The sequence below is a fragment of the Spinacia oleracea genome, chromosome 4 (assembly GCF_020520425.1).
Source record: "Spinacia oleracea cultivar Varoflay chromosome 4, BTI_SOV_V1, whole genome shotgun sequence".
Classification (NCBI taxonomy): Eukaryota; Viridiplantae; Streptophyta; class Magnoliopsida; order Caryophyllales; family Amaranthaceae; genus Spinacia; species Spinacia oleracea.
The window spans coordinates 7816474-7839118 of record NC_079490.1 but is presented as its reverse complement, the minus strand read 5'-3'; the positions used below and the strand labels follow the sequence as shown (position 1 = coordinate 7839118).

At 37.9% G+C, this 22645-nt stretch overlaps 2 protein-coding genes across 2 annotated transcripts; both read left to right on the top strand.

Moving 5' to 3' along the window:
• Positions 1 to 1356: 1356 nt before the first annotated feature.
• LOC110800996 (choline/ethanolaminephosphotransferase 1) lies at positions 1357 to 14802 on the top strand. The gene is made up of 20 exons (XM_022006308.2): positions 1357 to 1594; positions 2993 to 3185; positions 4311 to 4320; positions 4411 to 4461; positions 5149 to 5226; positions 5913 to 5988; positions 6154 to 6176; positions 6253 to 6353; positions 8401 to 8495; positions 8688 to 8756; positions 11108 to 11177; positions 11536 to 11599; positions 11699 to 11739; positions 11816 to 11900; positions 12039 to 12101; positions 12407 to 12465; positions 12550 to 12602; positions 13176 to 13248; positions 14205 to 14244; positions 14357 to 14802. The coding sequence occupies exons 2-19, from the start codon at positions 3049 to 3051 to the stop codon at positions 14224 to 14226; spliced, it is 1170 nt and encodes a 389-aa protein (XP_021862000.1). The 5' UTR covers positions 1357 to 1594; positions 2993 to 3048; the 3' UTR covers positions 14227 to 14244; positions 14357 to 14802.
• A 1004-nt stretch (positions 14803 to 15806) lies between these two features.
• On the top strand, positions 15807 to 18015 carry LOC130459591 (uncharacterized). The gene is made up of 2 exons (XM_056827053.1): positions 15807 to 16323; positions 17327 to 18015. Exons 1-2 carry the CDS (start codon positions 15859 to 15861, stop codon positions 17903 to 17905), a joined length of 1044 nt encoding a protein of 347 aa, XP_056683031.1. The 5' UTR covers positions 15807 to 15858; the 3' UTR covers positions 17906 to 18015.
• The last annotated feature ends 4630 nt before the right edge of the window (positions 18016 to 22645 follow it).

Below are 22645 nucleotides of genomic sequence, written 5' to 3'. Positions count from 1 at the left end.
CTGTACCTGGCTAAGATCTTGGTACTCGACTGTCAGGTTACATGTTCCATTCCTCAGTCATTCTTATATTTTTTAAATGTTATTAATCTGTAAGGTTGTCATCATCAAAAAGGGGGAAATTGTTGATTCCTGAGTTTTGATGATGACAAGCTTACACTCTACTAATTGTCGAATTAAGGATTGACAGGAGCAAGTCACCATAAGCTAGGACACGTACGCAACAAGACAAGAAGTGAAGCAGCATGAAGATTAAGTCCAACCTCGTGAAGAATGCAAGTCTAAAGAGTATGGACGAATTAAATCATGGGCCGAAAAGAATGAAGCCCAGCAAGTCAATTAGGGTCTAGAAAGGTATAAGATCAGTAGAAGCAAATATTGCTTAGTATGGAAACAAAGTATTTTAAAGAGTCCTAATTAAATCCTGAATCTAAAGAAAATCGGTTTTTGTTTTTCAAAAGATAAACATCAAAGATTAAACCTGATTTTACTATCCTACTTAAAGATATACTCTTAAAGGTTTTTAAGTTGATTTGCAACTCTCAGATTAATAAAGATAGAATTTATCTAGGACGCGTTTTTAGAAACTGTTTGCGAAAAACTATCTTTCGAAAAGAGTCCTAACTAGTGTAGGATTAGAATCTAGGGTAAAAGCCTGGATTCTTATAAATAGACCTTAAGATCTTTACGAAACTTTTATCAGACTTATTTACATCAACCGGAAGCTTTCAGGTATTACCTTTAAAGTTTTAATCTTTAAAAAGAAGTCTGTTCCTGTTCCCATATAAGAGCAGTATTTGTTACGTGGTCTTGTATCTAGTATTTAGTGTTAAGTTTAATATTCTTTAATTTTAGTTAAGTGTTGAGTTTTTGTATGATAAGCCTGAGTCAGGCTTACTTGAGCAAGAGAGAAGATCTCATAAGAGATTGGTGAGGAGAAGCAGTTGAGGGACTGCTTCTGTAAGGGAAGGAACAACGAGGGGTTGTTCCTGGTCATCTGTAGTCAGAGGCGACTAACAGATTGTGGCCCGAGTAGATTAGGCTTGTAAAGAAACTGAGTTGTTTTGCCTAATTAGTGAATGTGTTTAAGTCCCCAAAAGGGGCCGTGGTTTTTTTCCTCTCTATTGGGCATAGAGAGTTTTCCACGCTAAATCTCGCTTGCATATTTTATTGTTTCTGTTCCTAGTAGTTTAATTTTTGTAAAACCATAAAATATCAATTCACCCCCCTCTTGAGGATCTCTGTAAAACTAACATTTTTTTTATTATTATTTTAAATTAACTGCTCCAACTCACCTTCACAAAAAATATTCCGAGCATCCATCCTCTTTGCGTAGATAGGAAGCCCCATATATTTGTCGTTTGCACGTGTCTTAACTCAAAAGGGCCAAAACTCCAGACTCATTCTCAGTCTCTCCCTCTCTCTCGACTCTCCCGCCACCATCCTCACATTTCTCTCTCCGACCGGCTTGCAGGCGGCAGCCGCCGCTGCACCGCCGTCCAGGCTCAGTCATCCGCCCACACGGTACTCCATTTGTTGGGTCATCAGCCCCTTAGTCGCCGCGCTTTTCACACTGTCCAATCCGCCTAAAATTCAAGTCAGTTACTTTTTTAAAATTGAGATCTTGGTTTAACTTTTTCGCATTTGTTGACCCTTATAACAGGATTGGTTATCTCATTTTAATTGATTTTTTGAGTATGGGGTTTCTTGCTTTGTTTGCGATTCCATTGCAATTGTTTTCTTATGGTTGATTGATTTTGGTTAATTTGTTTGGAGTTAAATTCCAATGCAAATTCGTATTATCCATTTCGATATGATTGATTAGGGTTATGTGTAGAGTTACTGGCTCAGAGACGGGCCTGATGGTTGGATGGAGTTGTTTGAAATGAATGTTCTGTCTGGATGGAGTTGTTTGAAATGAATGTTTTTCCCTTGTGGTGTTGAGGTGTTTGGCGTAGGCAACGGTTCAATATTCGAATAATCAAATTGGGTTCTAGGTAGTATTCAAGGATGGTGTTCGGTTTTTCTTAAGAGGTAGTGTGATGAGTTTTAGCTCTAAATAAAGGGTGTATTGAGTTTTAACACTATGGGGTTAGTTAATTTCAAGTGTATCGAGTTTCGACTTGATGGGTACTGTTAACTTTGGGTTCATACTAGGTGTTGTGGGTACTATCTCATTTGGTATAATGAGTTTTGGACTTCCTGTTTCATGGTGTAATGAGCTTTATCTCCGTTCATCATAATGGAATTCTAATTGGAATCCTTAAACTTTGTAAGTTTAATAATGTTAGATCATTAGAGCTTAGAAGAGGGAGAAGTTGGGAGCAATTCGAATTGTTAATTGAATTATTATGGTGCATTGGTACGAAGTCTTTTGCTATTGGTTTATCTGATCTTGTACCTATTTTCAAATTTCCTGAATTTATGGGTCTTCAGATGACACCTGGATATTTAGTTAGTAGTCCCAATTATACATTAAACTTTTTTTATGATAAATATTAATTTGAAGGAGGGAAAAAAAGAAATCAGATAGATGTAAATAAATATAATATATATATTTCCAAGCCAAAAAGTACACTTATACATGAAGTTAAATCTTATTTATGAGTGAAATTAACAGTGAGGTTAATCATATGGGATAAATTCCATTCTAGAAATGACTATTGAGCCAAATACACTCAGACACGCATGGAGTTCTCACAATCAACACCGTCAAGTTTGGGGCTCATTTAATTCCATTCCAGCTTGATGAACCACGGGGGCTAGGCTCATTCAATTCCAAAGTCTTGTTGTTACTAGAATGTGCGCCAACCTATTTAACGTTTTATCAACCCGTTCCCTGCTGATAATATGAATATTATACTAGTACTAGTTAGTCATTGGCTCATTTCATGTGTAACTGTGTAAGTATTTTTTTCCCCGGATCGATTTGAAGTCTATGGACTGTGGAGTCAGTTGCTGAACAGTTCTTTATGATTTTGATGTGTTGGTGTAGGTTGCTTCTGCTGTATTGAAATTACTCGAATCTTTGGTCTTGAGAGAGAAGGAAGAATGGGGTATATTGGTACTCATGGTGTTGCAGCGCTACATAAGCACAAGTACAGTGGTGTGGATCACTCATATGTGGCCAAATATATCTTACAACCGTTCTGGACTAAATTCGTGCATCTTTTCCCTCTATGGATGCCGTAAGTACCCGCTTTTCATCTCTTTTTCATTCTCTCCATTATTTTATGAATTGAATTCTACGAACAGACTGCTTTGGTAGGTTTTCCCTAGTTAATGTGAACTATGTCCAGACTGATTCCCTATCTTGAAAAAAAAGAACAAGAAAAGAAACTATGCTTCCCAAATGTGACTACTCACATGACTTATGTTTAGTTTTGTAGAATTGTAGTTAGAGACATTTACATTTAAAATTCAGAGAATCTCAATTGATTGATTGATAAAATTTGATAGACGAATCTTGTCTTCCTGTTAATATATTATCTCATTGTTATCAGATTCTGTAGTACGAGATTGGGTACGGGTTCATAATTTGCTACCTAATTTGCTTATTGGACCAAAATATTCTACCTTCATGTTATAATTCGCTTTTCCGGCCTGCAGTTCGTGGGGTAATTAGGTAACACTGTATTATCTTATATGATTTGGGGTCATCTCAAGAACTTTTCAACTTCCCATAAATGCATGATTTTGAAAGTTGCAAATCATTTTGAGGCAGGGGAACGCTATATATATTGCAATACTAGTTGTTTCTGTGTCAGAGTATCAGTACTAATTACAGTAGCCTGAGAAAAATGTTTCTTTTGTCATGATATTGGATGTGTTATGATGAATACCTCATTGGCTAATGAATTTCTGAAACTGAGCTGTATGTGGAGGAAAAGTATCATGATTGTTTGGTTGGGTGGCTTTGGGACCTAAGGTAGATGTCAGCATGTCACATTTTGAACGTGGGTAACTTTGCTATTGGACGTATTTGTGTCTTGAGCTGTCGGGTTCCAAAAAATATGGAGCACATCTGGTTAGCTTCGGATGTATAGATATTATTGGTTTTAGTGCAAGCTCATGTTTGTTATAATTTGCATCAAAAGTGAAGGTCTATTTCATTTTTTTTCTTTTTCCTGATACCTATATTTTTTTTATTGGGAATTTTCTTGCATTTCTGTGTAGGTTTGTGTTTGCATTTCTATGTATGTTAGTTTGATATTATTTGCATTATCACTCTTTGAACATCTTTACTGTACTGGAAAATTGCTAACTGTCTCTCTTCCTTTGTGCATATTTGCGATTTCTGGATGCTTCTTCAGTCCGAATGTGGTAATTATCACTTTTTGCTTTTTCTAAAATTGCTATATTAACTGGATTGATTGCAAAATATCAGCGAGGCTAACTATTGTTTTGGTGCAGATAACACTCATAGGTTTCATGTTCTTAGTGACTTCTGCACTGCTTGGATTTGTAAGTAAAGATATTTTCACTTTGCTTCAAGTTTGTACTTGCAAGCTTGACATTTTTGTAACCTGTTTCTTGGAGTATCTTTCAACAGTTGATGCGTCACACTAGCGTACTTATAGAGTGCCCTGATCACTCATAATTTTGTAGCATTTACTTTCATATCACGAGGGTTTCAGTTTGGTGTTTGTGTTGAGTTGAACTAGCTCATTTAGGGGCCTTAGATATGTATATTAACTTGTGAAAGAAGAGAAAGAAGTTTTTGTGTGCATCTTATTTTAGCGGAACTGAACTTATACACAGAAATTATTTTGCTCAATTTATTTTGTTAAAGTTTGTTGAATTTCTGATTTGTTATGATAGTACTTACATTAACTTACATTAAAATTTCGTTATTATTATGGTTTTCGTTGTAGAAGTCATTTGTTTAACCGACTTTGCTTGTAGTTGTGCAAGTGTGTGAGAGCAACAATGTGTGTCTCTAATATGATATAGTACCATGTTTAGTTCATTTAAGAAATGTGCACCTATCTGGTTTCACAAATATTGGTGTAGTATGACCTGTCTAAAAACATAGCTGTATAATTCCTGGAGATGGTTGAAATTGTCTTTGATAGATAATGTTCATGCTTTTGAAGGGTCTGATTTTTTTTTTCTTTCTAATAAAGATGTTAAAATATGTTTTATTTTCAGATCTATTCACCTCGTCTGGATTCACCACCACCTAGATGGGTTCATTTCATGCATGGATTACTGCTCTTCTTATACCAGGTTTGTTTCCCATATGAACGGGACAATAACTTACCTGAGTTACCTCTTTGTTGTATTTTACTTGTGTAACTTCTGTTGATTTTGTTGTTACTTCTTATTCTGGGTAGTGGGTGTACTTTCTTTTATCCCTATCCCCCCCTCCCCCGCCCATGTTTGATGTGGGGAAAACTTTACATTCCCAGCCATTAGATGGCTTTCAGGAAACAAATGTATTAATTTTATCCAGGAATTAATGTTTGTGAATCTCTTATTCCGATAAACCCTTGAAGGTGCTATAATTTTCTTACTCCGTATAATGTGAAGCACTTCTAATTGTTCAACATATTAATATGAAATTTGGGCTCTTCTGTACTTTTTAGGGTTGCATTGCATAGATCTTAATTTATCCTAGTTTTATCAGTGGGAGTATCCGTAGGTAACTTTGTTTCATTGTTTTATATGAAGTATGGGAGAAGTTAGCTTTTAGCCGGTGCTTGCATTGTCTGGTTTCTTAGACGTCCCTGAGTCACAGGTTGGCAACAAGTATGTGTGAGCTTGGTCCATGCTTAAGTTTCACCCTATAGTGAAGATTTATATGCCCAGCATCCAGTTGTGTAGTAGAAATGCATTATGGTCTTTTGCTTGGTATGTTTATTGTACTGCCTTTACATTTGTTAGATTATCTTACCCTCTTTTGATCACTCCAGACCTTCGATGCTGTGGATGGGAAGCAAGCAAGACGTACCAATTCCTCAAGTCCATTGGGCGAGCTTTTTGATCATGGTAAGCTTCTAATCTTCTGATCCATTCCTGTTATCCTATGTCTTTCTTAGTTTCCAAGTCATCTTTGCTTTTGGCCTACTTGTGTTATCAGGACATCATTTGCTTTCTACAAATGTTTGAAACTAATCTGACGTATCCTTGGGCGTTTCTGATTATGCATTGCAGGGTGTGATGCTCTTGGTTGTGCAGTAAGTATGTTCCATTTCAATCATATTTTGTGCTTCAAAGAGATGTGCTTAATTTTTTTTATTTTCCCCATATCAGCTTGAAGCCCTTGCTTTTGGGAGTACAGCTATGTGTGGAAGGGCAACTTTCTGGTTTTGGGTGATTGCAGCTATTCCATTTTATGGTGCAACATGGGAAAAGTATGTGCTCAAAATTTTGTTACGTCTATAGTTTGAAGCTACTCAGGTGGTTGTGACTTGTGATAGACTGATAACCTATGGGTACATAGTTGTGGTGTTTTCTACTTTTTTTTTTGTTTAATGACAAAACTGTGACAATAGTTGTGGCATTAGTTAAACATTTCTTTTATTGGGCAGTGCTTCACTCTGAAATTTGATCCACGAAGCATAAGACTACTTGGAACCCTTATATCCGTCTGCCTCTTTGCTTGCGTTATGTCTGCTTCTTTGTTTGTGTTATGCCTGCTTCTGTTTTGGTTCAATGGTTTTGTATTACTTCCTCTATTTCACTATGATAGCCCATTGGAATAAGTGACCTTTCAAGTTAATGGTTAAAGATATGATTTGACAAGGTCACTAACTCAAATGGTTCAATGGTTTTGTATTTCTTCCTCTATTTCACTATGATACCCCATTGTTTACATCTTTTACTCATAGACTTTCCAGTTTCCACTGCTAGACACACTATTGCCTTTTGTTATTTTATTGGCGAAATCCGGTATCGAGCCTGGCATGCTTTGTTGTATTTTATTTATTTCCCCAATTACTGGTGAATTTCTAGTTTTTCTTTTGTTTTTGTATGCAGTCCATTTGGTTTTTTATGCCTGGTTTCTTTACTAAAATGTTGCTGGTTCCATCCTCTACATGTCTCTCCCCAAGATTGCGCATTATTATTAAATAGCATGGATACTGGGGAGGGAGGGGGGGGGGGGGGGGGGGGGGGGGGGGCGGGAACTGAAGACGGGCATTCTGGTTTGAGGAAGTTGTTTAATTGATTTGTTTATGGAGAAGCTAATCAGTGGATAAACATTGCAGGAGTGTCCATGGGTGAGATTGAAAGTCTTAAGGTAGGAGGAGCTGAGGTGCAGGTTCCCCAGCTACAATACATGGGCGATACTAAAAAAAATTGGGAGGTGGGAATTTGGGATAGAAAATTTCAAAATAAGGTCCTTACTGTATTATAGATTTCTGAGGTGATCACCAACCTCTCTAGTGACGTTTAGCAGGGACTAGTATTGATCCTTCTGGGAGTATCCTGTTATGGTTGGGTGCGAAGTTGAGAGGTGACCTCTGAATTGCTAGGTTTGCCTCTTTAAGCTAATCCATATTTAGTCTCTTTCTCGGTACCAGTGATTTGATTTCAAGCAGACTTTAATTAATGGAAGTAGGTCTGCTTGTCACCTGGTTAGTGGGTTGTGGGATAACGTTGATTCAATCATGATTGTCTACTATCTTTGGCTACTATCTCTCCCTATTACCAGTGAGTTGCCAGTAAGATTTAGAAAATGATGAGAGTCTTTGTCATCTAAACCTGGTGTCGTGAGAAAATACCTTATGTGTTGTCTGAAGGCTGAAGGAGGCTTAGGTTTTGAGAATGCGGTGGCTAAAAATATTGCACTCTTGGGAAATGTTGATGGGGCTTTACTCATGATTCTAAATCCCTTTGGCATTGACTCATCAAGAGAGAATATGTGATGCATGAATATGAAAATTGATGGGACTCTGTTACTTGCTAGAATGACATGTGGTGATACTAAGGACCCATAAGCGCCAAGCATGGTACTGCCACTTTCAGGTTGAAATGGACTTACACTAAAATGAACTTCAAATTGAATTCTAAAGATACATAATACTAATACGGAGTACTTATTATTGGTATCCCCTGCTGCCTGTCTTCTTTTGTGTGTTATTCTGTTAGGCTTAAATTAGTACCTTTTTAATGAGTATTCTATACTTATGTAAATATTTTTCGTTATCTACGGATCGTGGACCTCGTGGTGGTGTTATTGTTAGTCATCACCATCTTTAACATTGTTGTTATCGTCTTGAAGGAAATTGTAATTTAAATTGGGTGTTGTTGTTCTTGTTGTACATCAACTTTGCTTGTCAGATGCCAACAGTTTTTTGCATAGTCGGAATGGGGATATGGATATCTGTTTTGCTGAATTTTTTTTATTTCCTTCTAGTTTGCAACTTGACTGACCCCTTTCTCTGTTTGTGATGTCAGCTACTTCACCAATGTTCTAATTCTTCCTGTAGTCAATGGACCTACAGAAGGTCTCATGCTGATATACTTGTGTCACTTCTTCACAGCTTTTGTAGGTAAGCCACTTACAGTTTTGGATTACCGCAGTACTCATTTAATTTGTATGCATTGGATATTCGTGTATTGCTTAGTTGATTAACTCATCATGATTGTAAGAAAAATCATGTTGATGACTTGGAATTGGCATTCAACGAATTATGTTATCTGTCTGCCTGCCAGTAATTATCTCTAAATTTGCTTCTTATTAGGTGCTCAATGGTGGGCTCAACAGTTCGGAATGTCAATACCCATCTTCAGCTGGGTGCCGTTTTTGAATGGTAATGTAGCAAAGCTCTAGAGTACATCTTCCAAAGTCTTGTAGTTGAAAATGAGTGAGAGTTGTTCGAATGTTTTAATAAATTAGTTTTTTTTGGTCTCGTTCAGCGCTTTGGCTGAATTTGGAAAATTGACCTTCTCAAAAGACCTGAAAGTTTTGAAATGACATCGTAACAGTTACTCTTTATTTTTAATGTCCTGGACAGTCTTTGTGGTAGTAATGTGGAAATTGAAAATTCATTAATTGGAGCTGTAAGTGTATGTTGCTTAAGTTTGTCCTAACCAATGAAAGATACTGAAAAAAAAAAAAAAGTTTTGTTATTGGCGAAAGACATTGTTGCTTTTATGGACTAGATGCACTTTACACGTTAAGGTTGTGTTTTCTTGTTTTATAAACTTGGGTAATTGTTTTGCTGTTAGTTTTCTGAAGTGCTTCTCTGGTTTTTTTTACTTTTACTGTTTTACATCTATTTTCTTAAAATCCGTCTTCTGCTTGTGTTTGTGAAACCAAATTGTAAAAGTCTTTTGTTCGTCAGTTTTTCCCTATAGCATAGTTTGTCTAATACGGATGGACAGTGTTAGATATAATCAAGATGCGTTCATGTACTTGAGAACTTCTTTTCAAGATAAAGTATTAAAGAACCGAAATTGCTGTACTGATAAGACTATCTATTGTACTTCCAAAGTGTCAACTATCAAATTATTCCATGATGTGGCAACTGGCAAGTTCTGCTAATTTATTGCAATTGTTGACACTTTCTGCATGTATGATATTAATCTAGGTTTGAACTCTAAGGAGCCGTTTGGTTCGCACGGGGTAAACGGAATGGAATCAAGAATGGGATAGAAGGGGAATGGAAATCATTCCCTTTGATGTAAAAAATTGTTTGGGATGGATTTATTCATTCTTCATTCATCTTCTCTCTCGCCCCTCTTTTGTCACCGACCACCGACAGCCGTCATCACCGCCCCTCCGTCCCCTTCTCCTCTAACGCCGCCTTGCCCCCTCCTCCCTCTCCCCTCTGTCGCCGTCGCTCTCCCTCCCTCTGTCGATGTCCACTCCTTCTCCCCCTCCCCTCGTCGCTGCCCCTCCCCCTCCCTCTATCGCTGTCCACTCCTTCTCCCCCTCCCCTCGTCGCCGCCCCTCCCCTCCCTCTATCGCTGTCCACTCCTTCTCCCCCTCCCCTCGTCGCCGCCCCTTCCCCTCCCTCTGTCGTTTTCCTTTCCTTCTCCCCCTCCCCTCGTCGCCGCCACTCCGATCCCCCTCCCTATGTCGATGTTCACTCCTTCTCCCCCTTCTCTCGTCGCCGCCACTTCCAGAAGGTGGATCGATGGTCGGCATGGATGGTCGGCGTGGATAGTCGGTGAACCAGAAGGTGGCCGGCGCTTGGTGGTCGCGTGGTTGGAGTTTAGATCAGGGTTAGAGGAGAGAGAGAGAGAGAGAGGAGGCGATGGATGTATGTGTTGGAGATTCCGGAATAGGAATCCGAAGTGGCGGTGGAAGGTTTTGCAATGGCGGCGGTGGACGGTTGACGGCGGTGGGTTCTGGGCGGTTTCGTATGAGCAGTGGAAGGTTAGAGGAGGGAGAGAGGGGGGTGGGTAAGTGAAGGGGGAAAGGAATGGGAAAGTGTGGGGGGGGTGGGGAATGAGTGTAGAAGGTTTTGGGGTAAAGTCAATAATAAAATAGGGTAAAGGGAATGAAAAAATAGACATAACAAACAACAACAAAGGGAATGATATCCTCTCATTCTCATTCCCTTTGATTACTACCCCCAACCAAACGCCCCCTAAACTTTAATGGAATGGCTACTTCAAAAGGTTTTATTTCTGAGAATGATGTTAAGAGTTCAAAGTACCCAATAGTATTTCAAAATACAGGGAAAAAACTTTTTTCTTGTCCCTCTTCCCACCCTATCCCCATTCTTTCCCATCCCTCATTCCTTTTGTTTGTAGGACTAATCCCCCTCTCCTAGTTTGCTTCATCAGCTACTGCTCCCCCCTCCCTGTTGGAGCATGGAGGTTATGGTGAAATAACTAGGAATCCTTTTTCTGAGTGTTTATTTGCTGGTTCGCACGTTAAGGATAGACATAATCCCTACTAAAACATATGTAGACCGTCATTACTGTTACACTGTTACCTAATTTCCTATCCCTAAGATAACGGTCTGAAACATACAAATTGATTTTGATACAAAGTAAATGTTACACTGGTATACTTCGGGACTAGTTTTATAATACTAGATAGGAAATATGCATGTCTTAGTTAGTTAATGGATGATTTATTCTTTTGTATCATTCTTTCTCAGTGGATTCATCCCTCAAATCTGATTCCCTGTTTTTGTCTCTAATTCAGGCATCCCAACATACCAAGCTGCGTTGTATCTAATGATAGCTTCTGGTGTGATACCTACTGTTGCATTCAAGTTGGTATTCTTTTTCTATGTGTATTTATTTTATGTTTTTACTTCATCTCCTTGCATTAGAGCATTGAACTTTAACTTAACTTGCATGCTGAATCGGGATAAGATATGAGGCTCTTCCTGAGGTTTAGCCTATGGGGAACTATTTCACTCACGGACACATTCAATTTAGTTCTGTCCCTTGGTATCTCCTTCCATACGCTTACGGTAGTACACAGTTGTCGTTAGGAATAGGGGTGGTTGGTTGTAGACTTGTAGTGCAACGTTTCAGTGGATGTGCTGAAATAATCTCAGCACCTTCAGCATGACATTTACTGCTTGTTGCCTGTAATGTTCTCATCTTGGTATGTTTTCTGTGCAGCATACAGAATGTCTACAACGTAGTCAAATTGAGAAAAGGAAGCATATTTCTTGCATTAGCTATGGTAATTATGACATCATTTTTTTCCCTTGTTGCATTCCTTTAGTTTTTTTCTTTTCCCTGTTACTATCTGGAATCTCATTCTTTACTTTATAAATTTCAGCTTTATCCATTCACGGTGCTCTTGGTTGGAGTCATTGTTTGGTATAGTTCACGGCCCTTAACCTTCTTTACGCACTGGATTTCTTGTCTTCATAAAATAACAATAATCGTCCTGCAGGGATTACTTGTCTCCGTCTGATATAATGGGTAACTATCCCCATCTAGTTGTAGTGGGAACAGGACTTGCATTTGGTTTCCTTGTGGTAAGTAAACGTTTGTGTACTCTCTTTTTAGGTGACATTTTGACACCTTCTACTAGTTTGATTATGTTTATACTGTGTATCACTTTCGCGATTTCACCGCTACTTTTCTATTGTTGATGTCATTGTATGTTCATGCAGGGAAGGATGATTTTGTCTCACTTGTGCGACGAGCCAAAGGGTCTCAAAACGAGCATGTGTATGGTACGATTCTGGTTGATGATCTAGTTTTGGCACATTATCTTCAGGATCTCATGAAAACATGTGAATTTGCTAGTTATTTCCCTTGATTTGTTCTTTTTCAAGCTTTAGTTATCTTTCTACATTAATACTAAGTTGGTTTGTCACGTTCGTTTACATCCACTGCATTACTTAAAATAAGAGAGTCAACCACGATATGAGCCTTTGAAGTTTGGACAAATCAAATAAAAGATTATCTTTTTGTTTCAGAACAAGTGATATTTCTGTTCTGCATTTCATTGACTAACTCTTTGATTACTTTGCTTCAGTGTCTTTTGTATCTACCACTGGCCATTGCAAATGCTTTAACTGCTAGGCTAAATGACGGGTAAGATTTTGCCATTTTTCTCATGTCTAGCAAGAAATTCATTGCTCCACCTAATTCAATATTCATCTTTTAACATGTTCGCAGAGTTCCATTAGTCGATGAGCTATTGGTGCTGCTCGGTTATTGTGCATTTACTGGTAAGAAACACGTGACCTATTCTATAGCTACTTTATCTCCTTTTAGTTTATTGGTGTCACGTGTAGAATGAATATGCTTCTAAACTAAATAAAGACTGAAATACTCAAATTGCTGTTTTTGGTTCTCCTGTATTTGAAAAAAAATGATCAACTATTTCCCTTAATTTTGGTTTGGAATCATGTAGCGTACTTTTCCTGCCCAAATTAGAAGTGCAAACTGCATGAGAAGTTTACAAGGAAAACTGATGACTATGTTGGGGGATTTACTAATAGAACTGCTAATCGTATTTGCAGTAATGAAACAGGGCTCTTATCTTTTTAACGCCAAGCAAGGAAAACGTTAAATAGTGTGAAAGGATTTTCTAATTAGCGGTTCTACTCTGTGCCAGAATATTAAAAAGAACGCTATCCCACTCTGATCCTGCTTTATCATGGGATTAAATTCAAAACCGATTCAAAATGTTTTAATTTTCTGAGCAATATTTAGAAAAAACTCTTGTATCTAGATTTGGAGGAAGGTGTCCATTTTGGTGTTACTTTGATTTTCCTGATGGATCTTCCTGTCTTTCCCAGCTTTTGTGTACATGCACTTTGCAACATCAGTCATTCATGAAATCACGACAGCGTTGGGAATCTCCTGCTTCAGGTGACTTCTTTTTATCTGTATGCCTTTGTAGAATTGTGTGTTGCGTTTTATTTGTATTCACTTTCTTTGTCCAATGAGCAGGAATGGTTTTCTCATGGTTTGTGACACGCAACTCATTTGTGATTTCCTACTGAAAAATATCATAAAACCACTTTTTTCGTAATTTGGATTGTGTACATGTTGGTTAATACCATGCAGTACCATGCAATGCAGTACCACCTCATTAGTGTGCATCATCTATCACCTGATTATTTCTTCCGTAACTGATTTTAGCTGACGTGGCAAGTCAGCAGGTGGTTTGTTATTCTTCTGCTTTCTGATTGGTTGTTATGCTCATGCTGTTCTCTGATTGGTTAGGACAGCATTACAGTTTTCTATATAAGCTTATCTATTGTATTATTGCAGTTAGTTAGTTTTTCCCTAATTGCTTAAGCTGTAAGCAAACCATCAATAAAGATTATACTCTCTCTTCTTCCTTAGCAGCTCAGTTTATAGTTGCTAAGGCCCAAACTGTGCGTTTGTTCTAAGCTACTTCAATGGAGATCAACTGATTTCATCAGTACAAAAACTACATGGAGTTTTCTACTAGTAGCAACTGCATCTGGAAATTCAAATGAAGTTTTATTATCCGTACCCTTGCTTATTTTAGTCTCCGTTTAAAATGGATTCATCTCTTGTATATTAGTGCTACAATTTTGCTCCACAATCCCTGATAACCGCAATATCACGTGAAGGGAACTTGACCCTTGTTGGATAGGAACATTTTACGGGTAGCATTTGCCATTGCATTACTGCATTATACCCGAATTAATCTGATTTCTTCTATTTAAGCTCGAATTAATCTGATCTCTTCTATTTAGGCTCTGATTTTTATCATTTTATTGCAACTGAAGCATACCCCAACTGTATTAAATCTAGTAGCAGCCCTAACTTTTTCCGGTGTTCATGAATTACAGGATTACTCGGAAAGAAGCATGAGGAATGTTCAAGTTACTGGTACATCATTTTCCCTTCCCATACTCTATACCCTTCTTCTGTGTCGCGCCTCCTCTAACTGACAGTGCCCTCCTTCTCGATCAATGGTTTACGTTTTACTTTGTTCGTGCAGGTTAATTTATGGAGATTTGCTTATTCGAAATGTATTGCCATAGAATCAACTTTTGTGACTCAGAAATTCGACTTCAGTTGCAGCAAGTCAATGAAGATGTTTTTCGCTCTTAAATTCTACGATATTGATTAGGTTTCACAACGGAAGGGTCGATTAACAACGGAAGGGCGGAGTTGCATAAATCGACGTATCAACAAAAAAAACAGAAGTGGGGGGTTGGAGAAATCAAGTTTCATTATGTACTATTTGTACTCTCTGCTTAAACTTAGAGTTTTGTATCTTTGAGCATTGTAATTTTGTTACAAGGATGTTGTGGGCTTTTGAATTATTGACACAATAAAAGCTTATAGGGAAATAACTTATTTTATATATTAACGTGTTCGTTTGAAATTGGAGATATTTAAAACTCCGGTGAATTTTGATTGATAAAGGAGCTTCGTAATTTATTTCTCATGTTTTATAGGATATGAATTCGAAATCTCCTATTTTTATTTTTTGCGTCAGCCAAAATTATCTACCCTATCGATTTATAACTGTTATGATTAATTATAACATCCACAAAAGTATAATATCGACTCAATACATCCATAAGCCACTTTTCAATTTCACAACTATGTATATAAAACGTACACTAAAACACTTCGTCAAAATGGTTTTAACAAACAAAAAAAAACTGGTTTTAATTAATTGTCAAAAGCTGAAAAAAAATAAAGATGTACAGTACAACCCTTACGACCCTACGTTTTAAGAACTTTCTAAAAATATAACAGGACTTGTAAAATTTAGTTTTAGATATTAGTGGTCAAAGTTTGAATTGAGAAGTCTGTTAGTCAAACTGATAGATGTATCTATTTTATCAAATCAAAATGACTACCCTTTAAAACATGGATCGGTACGTCCACCCAATTAGTTAAAACTCTATCCAACCGCTTCCTAAAAAGCTACATTCAAACCCGAATTGCATCTAGAATTATAATCCTTATTACAAATTTTATATCATACTTTAAAATATTACCATAATACCAATTACATCGTAACAAACTAATTAGAAATCTAATTATCTTATCCCATAACATTTCTTCATAGTCAAGTCATTAACATATATAAATATACCTTAGGTTAAAACAACAAAATCAAATTATCAAGATCAAAATCAATTTTCATCAAAGAAATTATAAAATTACGTACTTGATGACAGATATTGTATATCATACTCAAATTATATATTCTTGATTAATAATAACGCATATATATATATATATATATATATAGTACAACAGGTTAATTAGACTCCTAATCCTATTCAATACTAAAGTCTACGCCTATTAGGACACTAATATTACTCGATCTAGAACTCCGACTCTTATTAAAATTTTGAGGCATATATGATTGTACTCTATATATATGTAATATCTAGGCATTGCAAATTAAACCAAAACTTACTATCATATAACACATACTACTACGTATACGTAATTAAGACTTACTAGTAACAAACAAAAATGCATAATCTTCCACCAGGTTTTGTGTTTGAACCCACTTTTCCAGAAATATTAACAACTTTTCTTCCCCAAAGGTTAATTTTCGGCCTCGAATCCTTACTTGACTACCAAGGTATCATATCAGAGATCGATCTTTATGGAGACAAGACACCCGAAGACATATTCGAAAACTCAGAACAGAAAGAATTCTACTTTTTTACGAAGTGTAAGGGTACCGGTAAAAGGATGCAGAGAGAAATCGCCGGAAAAGGATGTTGGACGAGTAAAAGTACAACAGATAATTGCGTAGTGGAGATCGAAGGGAAGGAGAGAAGAGTTGGGACAAAAAGACAGTTTAAATTTCAAAATTCAGAAAATAATCCATGCAAAGATTGTAGTATTTCTTGGATTATGCATGAGTATTTAATTGACAAAGATTATATTAAAGACGTAGCCCTAAACTGCAACAAATATGATATAAACAACGTAAGTAATTCCTATATTTACCTACGTACGTACTTCTTAATTTGGTTACTTGCATGTTGTTCTTGTTGTTGTTTTATTTGTTCTTCTTTATTTTCTTGAATTATTTCTTGATTTGATTATTATATATTGTTCTTGTTGTTTTTGGTGTTTGGTTTCAGTCTATTATACGTAGGTTAATTTTGCTTAATTATCAAAGATGATCGATCGGCTAGTTTATAGCTTCTTGTTTTAATTGGTTGTACGTTGTTGTTCTTCTTTAGCTTTTTTTTTTCAATACAAGAAATTGTACCATTAACGACGGGAAATCCCGTCGCTAAAGGCCAATAATAATTGATTAATGATGAGATTTCCTGTCGCGAACCCGTTATAAAAGGGGCCGTTGTTATTGGAAAATCTCGTCGTTAACCCGTCGTAAAAGACATTTGCGACGGTTGTTCCCGTCTTTGTTTGGTAGTTAGCCCCGTCGCAAACGCTTTTGCGTCGAAATTTTTGACCCGTCGTAATTAGATTATTGTTAAAGAGACAAATTCGTGTAGTGTTTGCTCGTTGATCTTTATGTCCGAATCGTAGTATTTCTTGAATTATTTCTTGTTTTGTTCGTCTGATTATAATTTTTATTACCATTATTGATGTTGGTTTTGTTTCTTTTATTCATTAATTTGATCTCTATGTTCGGTTTTTCATTTGGTGTTGGTGTTTGAGTAATAACATAATGGATGTTATAAGTGTATAATCTCGACATGTCACGTAGGTTTTTTTCGACAATAAATTAATGAATCCCTAATAGGTTTTTTTGCTTAAATCCCTATCAAACATGATATTTTCGGATGCATTCATGTTTAAAATTATCACTATCATATCTTAATTAAGTCTAGCTAGCTAGTTTATGTTTAATGTTTGGCTTATGGGCTTTAATTATATTATTATAGTTTTAATTAATGCCAAAAATATGAAATTATACGGAGTGATAATTAATGGATTAAATTGTTAATGTGAATTACAGGAGGACATTATTGCATTCTGCCATGTTTACAAGAAAAATGAGCCAAAAAAAGTAGTGATGAAAAGGAAAAGTTTGCAATTCCCAGAGGAGGGAATTAACAAGAAGATTTGCATTGAGGCCAAACACGGATTTCAAGATGATAATAATAATAAGGAGATTAATTATAAAGAGGGTGATAATGATAATAATGATATTAATTATCAGTTCATTACAACGACATTGGATAATGTTGCTAGTCTTGAGTTCAACAACAACAACAACAACAACAACAACAACAATGTTCATATTAATAATGTTGATGAAGATATGGATGAAACACTCAACATGATTGATTTCTCGTCGGAAATCGATTGGGATATTATCATCAACAACAACAATATTAGTATGAATGATGATTCTAACTTCGAGAGAGTCTTATCGAATGAAGAAAAGAGGTACTTGAATTATGATAATGGGTTCATTGGTGCTTGTTTTGATGAGAACAACAACGACAACAACAACAACAACAACAACAACAACAACAAAGGTGAAGATTGGAACAAATTCATAAACGATGATGCGCGGTTGCTACAGAATTGAATAGCTTGGATTTAGCATGTTCACTTTTTTTTTGTTTGTTACACTTATTCATTAATACAAAGACAGTTTTGAATATACTTGATACAATTTAATTGTGCATTCTCTTTAATTGGGTTAAGTGTTTTTTCCTCTTGAAGGTCGATTTTAGTTCACTCATACATAATTGAAGTTGTACTAATCAAGTTTCATCAACTCAAGCACTAGCATATACACCTTATCTGACGAGTAAATCAGTAATAGGACAGAAAAAATTCATGTTAAGCCTCTTCATTGGGAAGATTGTGGTTTTCGAAACTTGCTTCTCGATCGATATAAGGGGAGGAACTATATTCCAATCTCAGATATGTTTCTACAAAAACATATAAACCAAAACAAAATAAAAGTGATGCAATATATTAAGAAATAGGCTGGGTTTGAATTATGTACTGACAAATTAATTAGGGTATGTAGTTTCCTTGATTTTGTATTTCACAGCAACGTATACTTATATAATACAAGGCTAAGCTATGGGCTCTTTGGCAATACATTAAATACAATTGAATGAGTAAGGCCCAAATACAATATAGGCCCTAATACCCCTCCTCAAGTTGGAGCATGGAGATCACAAATGCCCAACTTGCGAAGTAGATAAAGAAATTGACGCTTGCCCAAAGCCTTTGTGAATATGTCGGCAAGTTGTAAATCTGTAGAAACGTGGCTAGGAGTAATGATGCCGTCTTGGATAGCGTCCCGAACATAATGACAATCAATCTCAATATGCTTAGTCCGTTCATGAAAAACCGGATTGTGAGCAATGTGCAGAGCGGACTTACTATCACAGAATAAGGACATGGCACGGGGATGATCAACTCCAAGACTAGAGAGCAAAGCTTTAAGCCACTTTAATTCCGAAGTAATGGTGGCCATAGATCGATATTCAGCTTCCGCGGAAGAACGAGAAACAGTGTGTTGTTTCTTGGTTTTCCAGGACACGGGGGACCCACCAAGGAAGACAACCCAACCTGTGAGAGATCGCCTAGTCAGAGGGCAGCTAGCCCAATCAGAGTCACACCAACCAGATAACAATAAATCACAATCAGCCCGAAGAAGGATGCCTTGACCCGGACATCCTTTCAAGTAACGAACTGCCCGAATAGCAGCATTCCAATGTTCCTGACGCGGTGCCTGCATGAACTGGGCCAGGATATGCACAGTGTAGGCCAAGTCAGGCCGAGTGAAGGACAAATAGATGAGACGGCCCACAAGCCGTCTATATGGCTCCGGATCCTCAAGCAAAGCACCAGAAGCAAGAGCAAGATTGTGATGCTGTTCAATTGGAAACCCAACAGGTTTGGAGCCCAATAAGCCCGCATCAGTAATAATGTCAAGAGTGTACTTCCGTTGACAAAGGAAGATCCCCTCTGAACTACGAGCCACCTCAATTCCGAGAAAATACTTCAAGACACCCAAATCCTTCATATGAAAACATTCACCCAAATAGTGTTTAAATGAAGCGATAGCAGAAGAATCATTACCGGAGATTATCAAGTCATCCACATAGACAAGCACATTGAGTTGAATATGGTCTTTAACGAAAGTAAAAAGTGAGTAGTCCGAATAAGACTGAAGGAAACCATAATTCCGTAAAGAAGCAGCTAACTTAGCAAACCAACACCTTGGTGCTTGTTTCAAACCATAAAGAGACTTTTTCAAACGACAAACCATTCCGGGCTTTGCTGCATTGAATCCCGGGGGCAATTTCATGTATACTTCCTCATCGAGGTCACCATGCAAGAATGCATTGTGAACATCCATCTGATGCAATTCCCAATTCTTTGCTGCCGCAACTGCAAGAAACGAACGGACGGTAACCATCTTAGCAACTGGTGCAAAAGTCTCATTGTAATCTAGGCCTTCAACCTGATGATTACCAAAGACAATCAAGCGCGCTTTCAGACGCTCAATAGTTCCATCTGCATGAAATTTGATCTTATAGACCCATTTACAACCAAGAGCCTTCTTCCCGGGTGGTAATTCTTCCATTACCCAAGTCTCATTATCCTCCAAAGCTCCAATTTCTTTTTGCATAGCCTCCCGCCATCCCGCATCTTTCATTGCTTCATTGAAAGTCCTAGGCTCAAGGCCTGCAAGTACAGCTGCAAGAAATATACGATGTCACAAGAAAAATTTATCACAATTCACAAAGTGTGCTATAGGATAGGGAGTACCTGAGGAGCTAGTGGAGGAAGATGAACGGGTGGATGGACTCGTAGTTTGTACAGTGTGTGTGACAAAATTCTTGAGAAGAACCGAAGGACGCTTGAGGCGAAAGCCCTTGCCTAAACCAAGTGGGCCATCCACGCCCACCTCTTGAGAAGAAAATTGGGGCGGCTGCTCATGTGGGCCAAGACCAGAAGATGGCGTGGCCTGATGTGAACCAAGAGAAGAAGAGCAAGAGTGTTGGGCCAAGGGAGGAGCTGGGCCTGTTGATGGAGACAACCCACCTGGTTGGTCCAGCGCTGGCAATACATCTGCTTGGGCCAGCGATGGTGAGATTGGGCTGGACAACTCCAGTGGAGCAGTAGCTTCCACTGCCACACCGTGGGAAGGGACCTCATCCCACACCCTTGTTGTGGGCTCTGCTGACCCACCATGTAAATCATTAAAAAAACCAATATGTTCCAAGTCATCCAACACACCAATATTAACATTCAAATTACCAGTGCTCAACACATTATCATCAATTAGTTTCTCACTCGAAATATCAAAGGGAAATTCATGTTCATGGAATTTGACATCCCGAGATACAAAGATTTCAGACGTTTCCATGTCATACAACTTCCACCCCTTCTTGCCATTAGGATATCCAACGAATGCACATTTCCGACTCCGAGATGCAAATTTATTACCCTTAGACTTCTGATTATATGCAAAGCAAAGACAACCAAAAATACGCAGATGATCCAAATCAGGTTCTTTGTCAAATAAGACCTCAAACGGTGTTTTGTTTTGCAACAAGCCAGAAGGAGTTCGATTAATTAAATAAACCGCACCCAAAATACATTCACCCCATAGAGAAATAGGTAGGTTTCCCTCAAACATCAATGCACGTCCAACATTTAAAATGTGTTGATGCTTACGTTCAACTCGACCGTTTTGTTGAGGGGTACCGACACATGAAGTTTGAAATATGATCCCATTTTCATCAAAATAATTCAACATACATCTAAATTCCGTTCCATTGTCACTACGAACGAATTTGACATTCGTTTCAAATTGACGTTCAATCATAGCAAAAAATGAACGAGACGCTTTATAAACTTCTGTTTTTGAATTCAATAAATACACCCACACTGCTCTTGAAAAATCATCGACTAATGTCAAAAAATAATGGGCACCACTGGTTGAAGAAACAGAATTTGGTCCCCATAGATCACAATGTATTAATTCAAAAATTCTACTGGCTTTACTATCACTAACAGGAAAACTTTCACGATGTTGCTTTGCTTGTGGACAAATTCCGCAAGCTTTATTTAATTTCTTCGTAACATTACGAGGACAATTCTTAATAGCAGGTACTAACTTGAGAACTCTATCAGACGGATGCCCCAGTCGACGATGCCATAGCTCAAATGTAGATACTTCAGGAATTGTCACCGCACACACTGTAGGTATTGCCCGAAAATAATAGAGTCCATCTTTCCGTTCACCGGCTCCAATCAGGCGCCCCGAAAGTCGGTCCTGTATAGCACACAGAGAGTCAGTGAATTGAACAAAACAGTTAGAATCATCAATCAATTGCGACACCGATATTAAATTGCAATGCAAAGTAGGAACATATAAAACATTATTGAGGATTAATGTGCTCGAAAGTGCCGCTTGACCCTCCATGGTAGCAATAACATTGCTGCCGTCCGGTAAACCGACAGGAGAAGCAACAATTGAATCCATATTTGTCAAACGAGTAGCATCACCAGTGACATGGCGGGACGCGCCGGTGTCAATTATCCAAGGTAAAGTAGAGCACGCACCTGTCATTTTGTCTAATTGGGAACCATTGTTGTTAAGCATATTGAGTAGGGTACGAATTTGCTCAGGTGTATACTCAATTTGAGCTTCTGGTACACTACCATCAGACACAACATTCAGGTTGTTTTCCCCTACAGCACTACTGCCAGACACAGTGTTCGCTCGCGCAACAACCCCACGCCCACGACCTGCTGCAACACCTCCTCGCGAAGACCCTCCCTTAGCGCGCCTCTGCTTCATCTCTTCATACCAATCTGGATAGCCATGAAGCTTGAAGCAAGTGCTATTATCATGACCGTCACGCTTGCAGTGAGAACAAGTGAGGCGAGACTTGTCAGGCCGCTCAAAGCGAGGTCTCGGACGATCAACTTGCACAGAAAAAATGGATTGAGTTTGCACCCCATCTGTCACAGCCTTTGCAGTAGCAATGGATTGAGAGCGTTCCTCTTGAATGAATGCCAGATAAGCCTCATCAAGAGTAGGGAGAGGCACGCGAGACAGAAGGTTTGTGCGAACCGTTGCATACAAGTCGTCATCCACGCCTATGAGGAAGTGATGTAAAATTTCTTCATCCCGGTCTGCAGCTAATTTGCCAGCCATATCACACGAGCAAGCTCCACATTCACAGGCGCGAAGAGGTTTGAATTGGACCAAATCATCGTACAAACCAGTGAGCATGGTATAATGATCCTCCACAGACATTCCCTTCCCCTGCTTACAAGTCGTAATCTG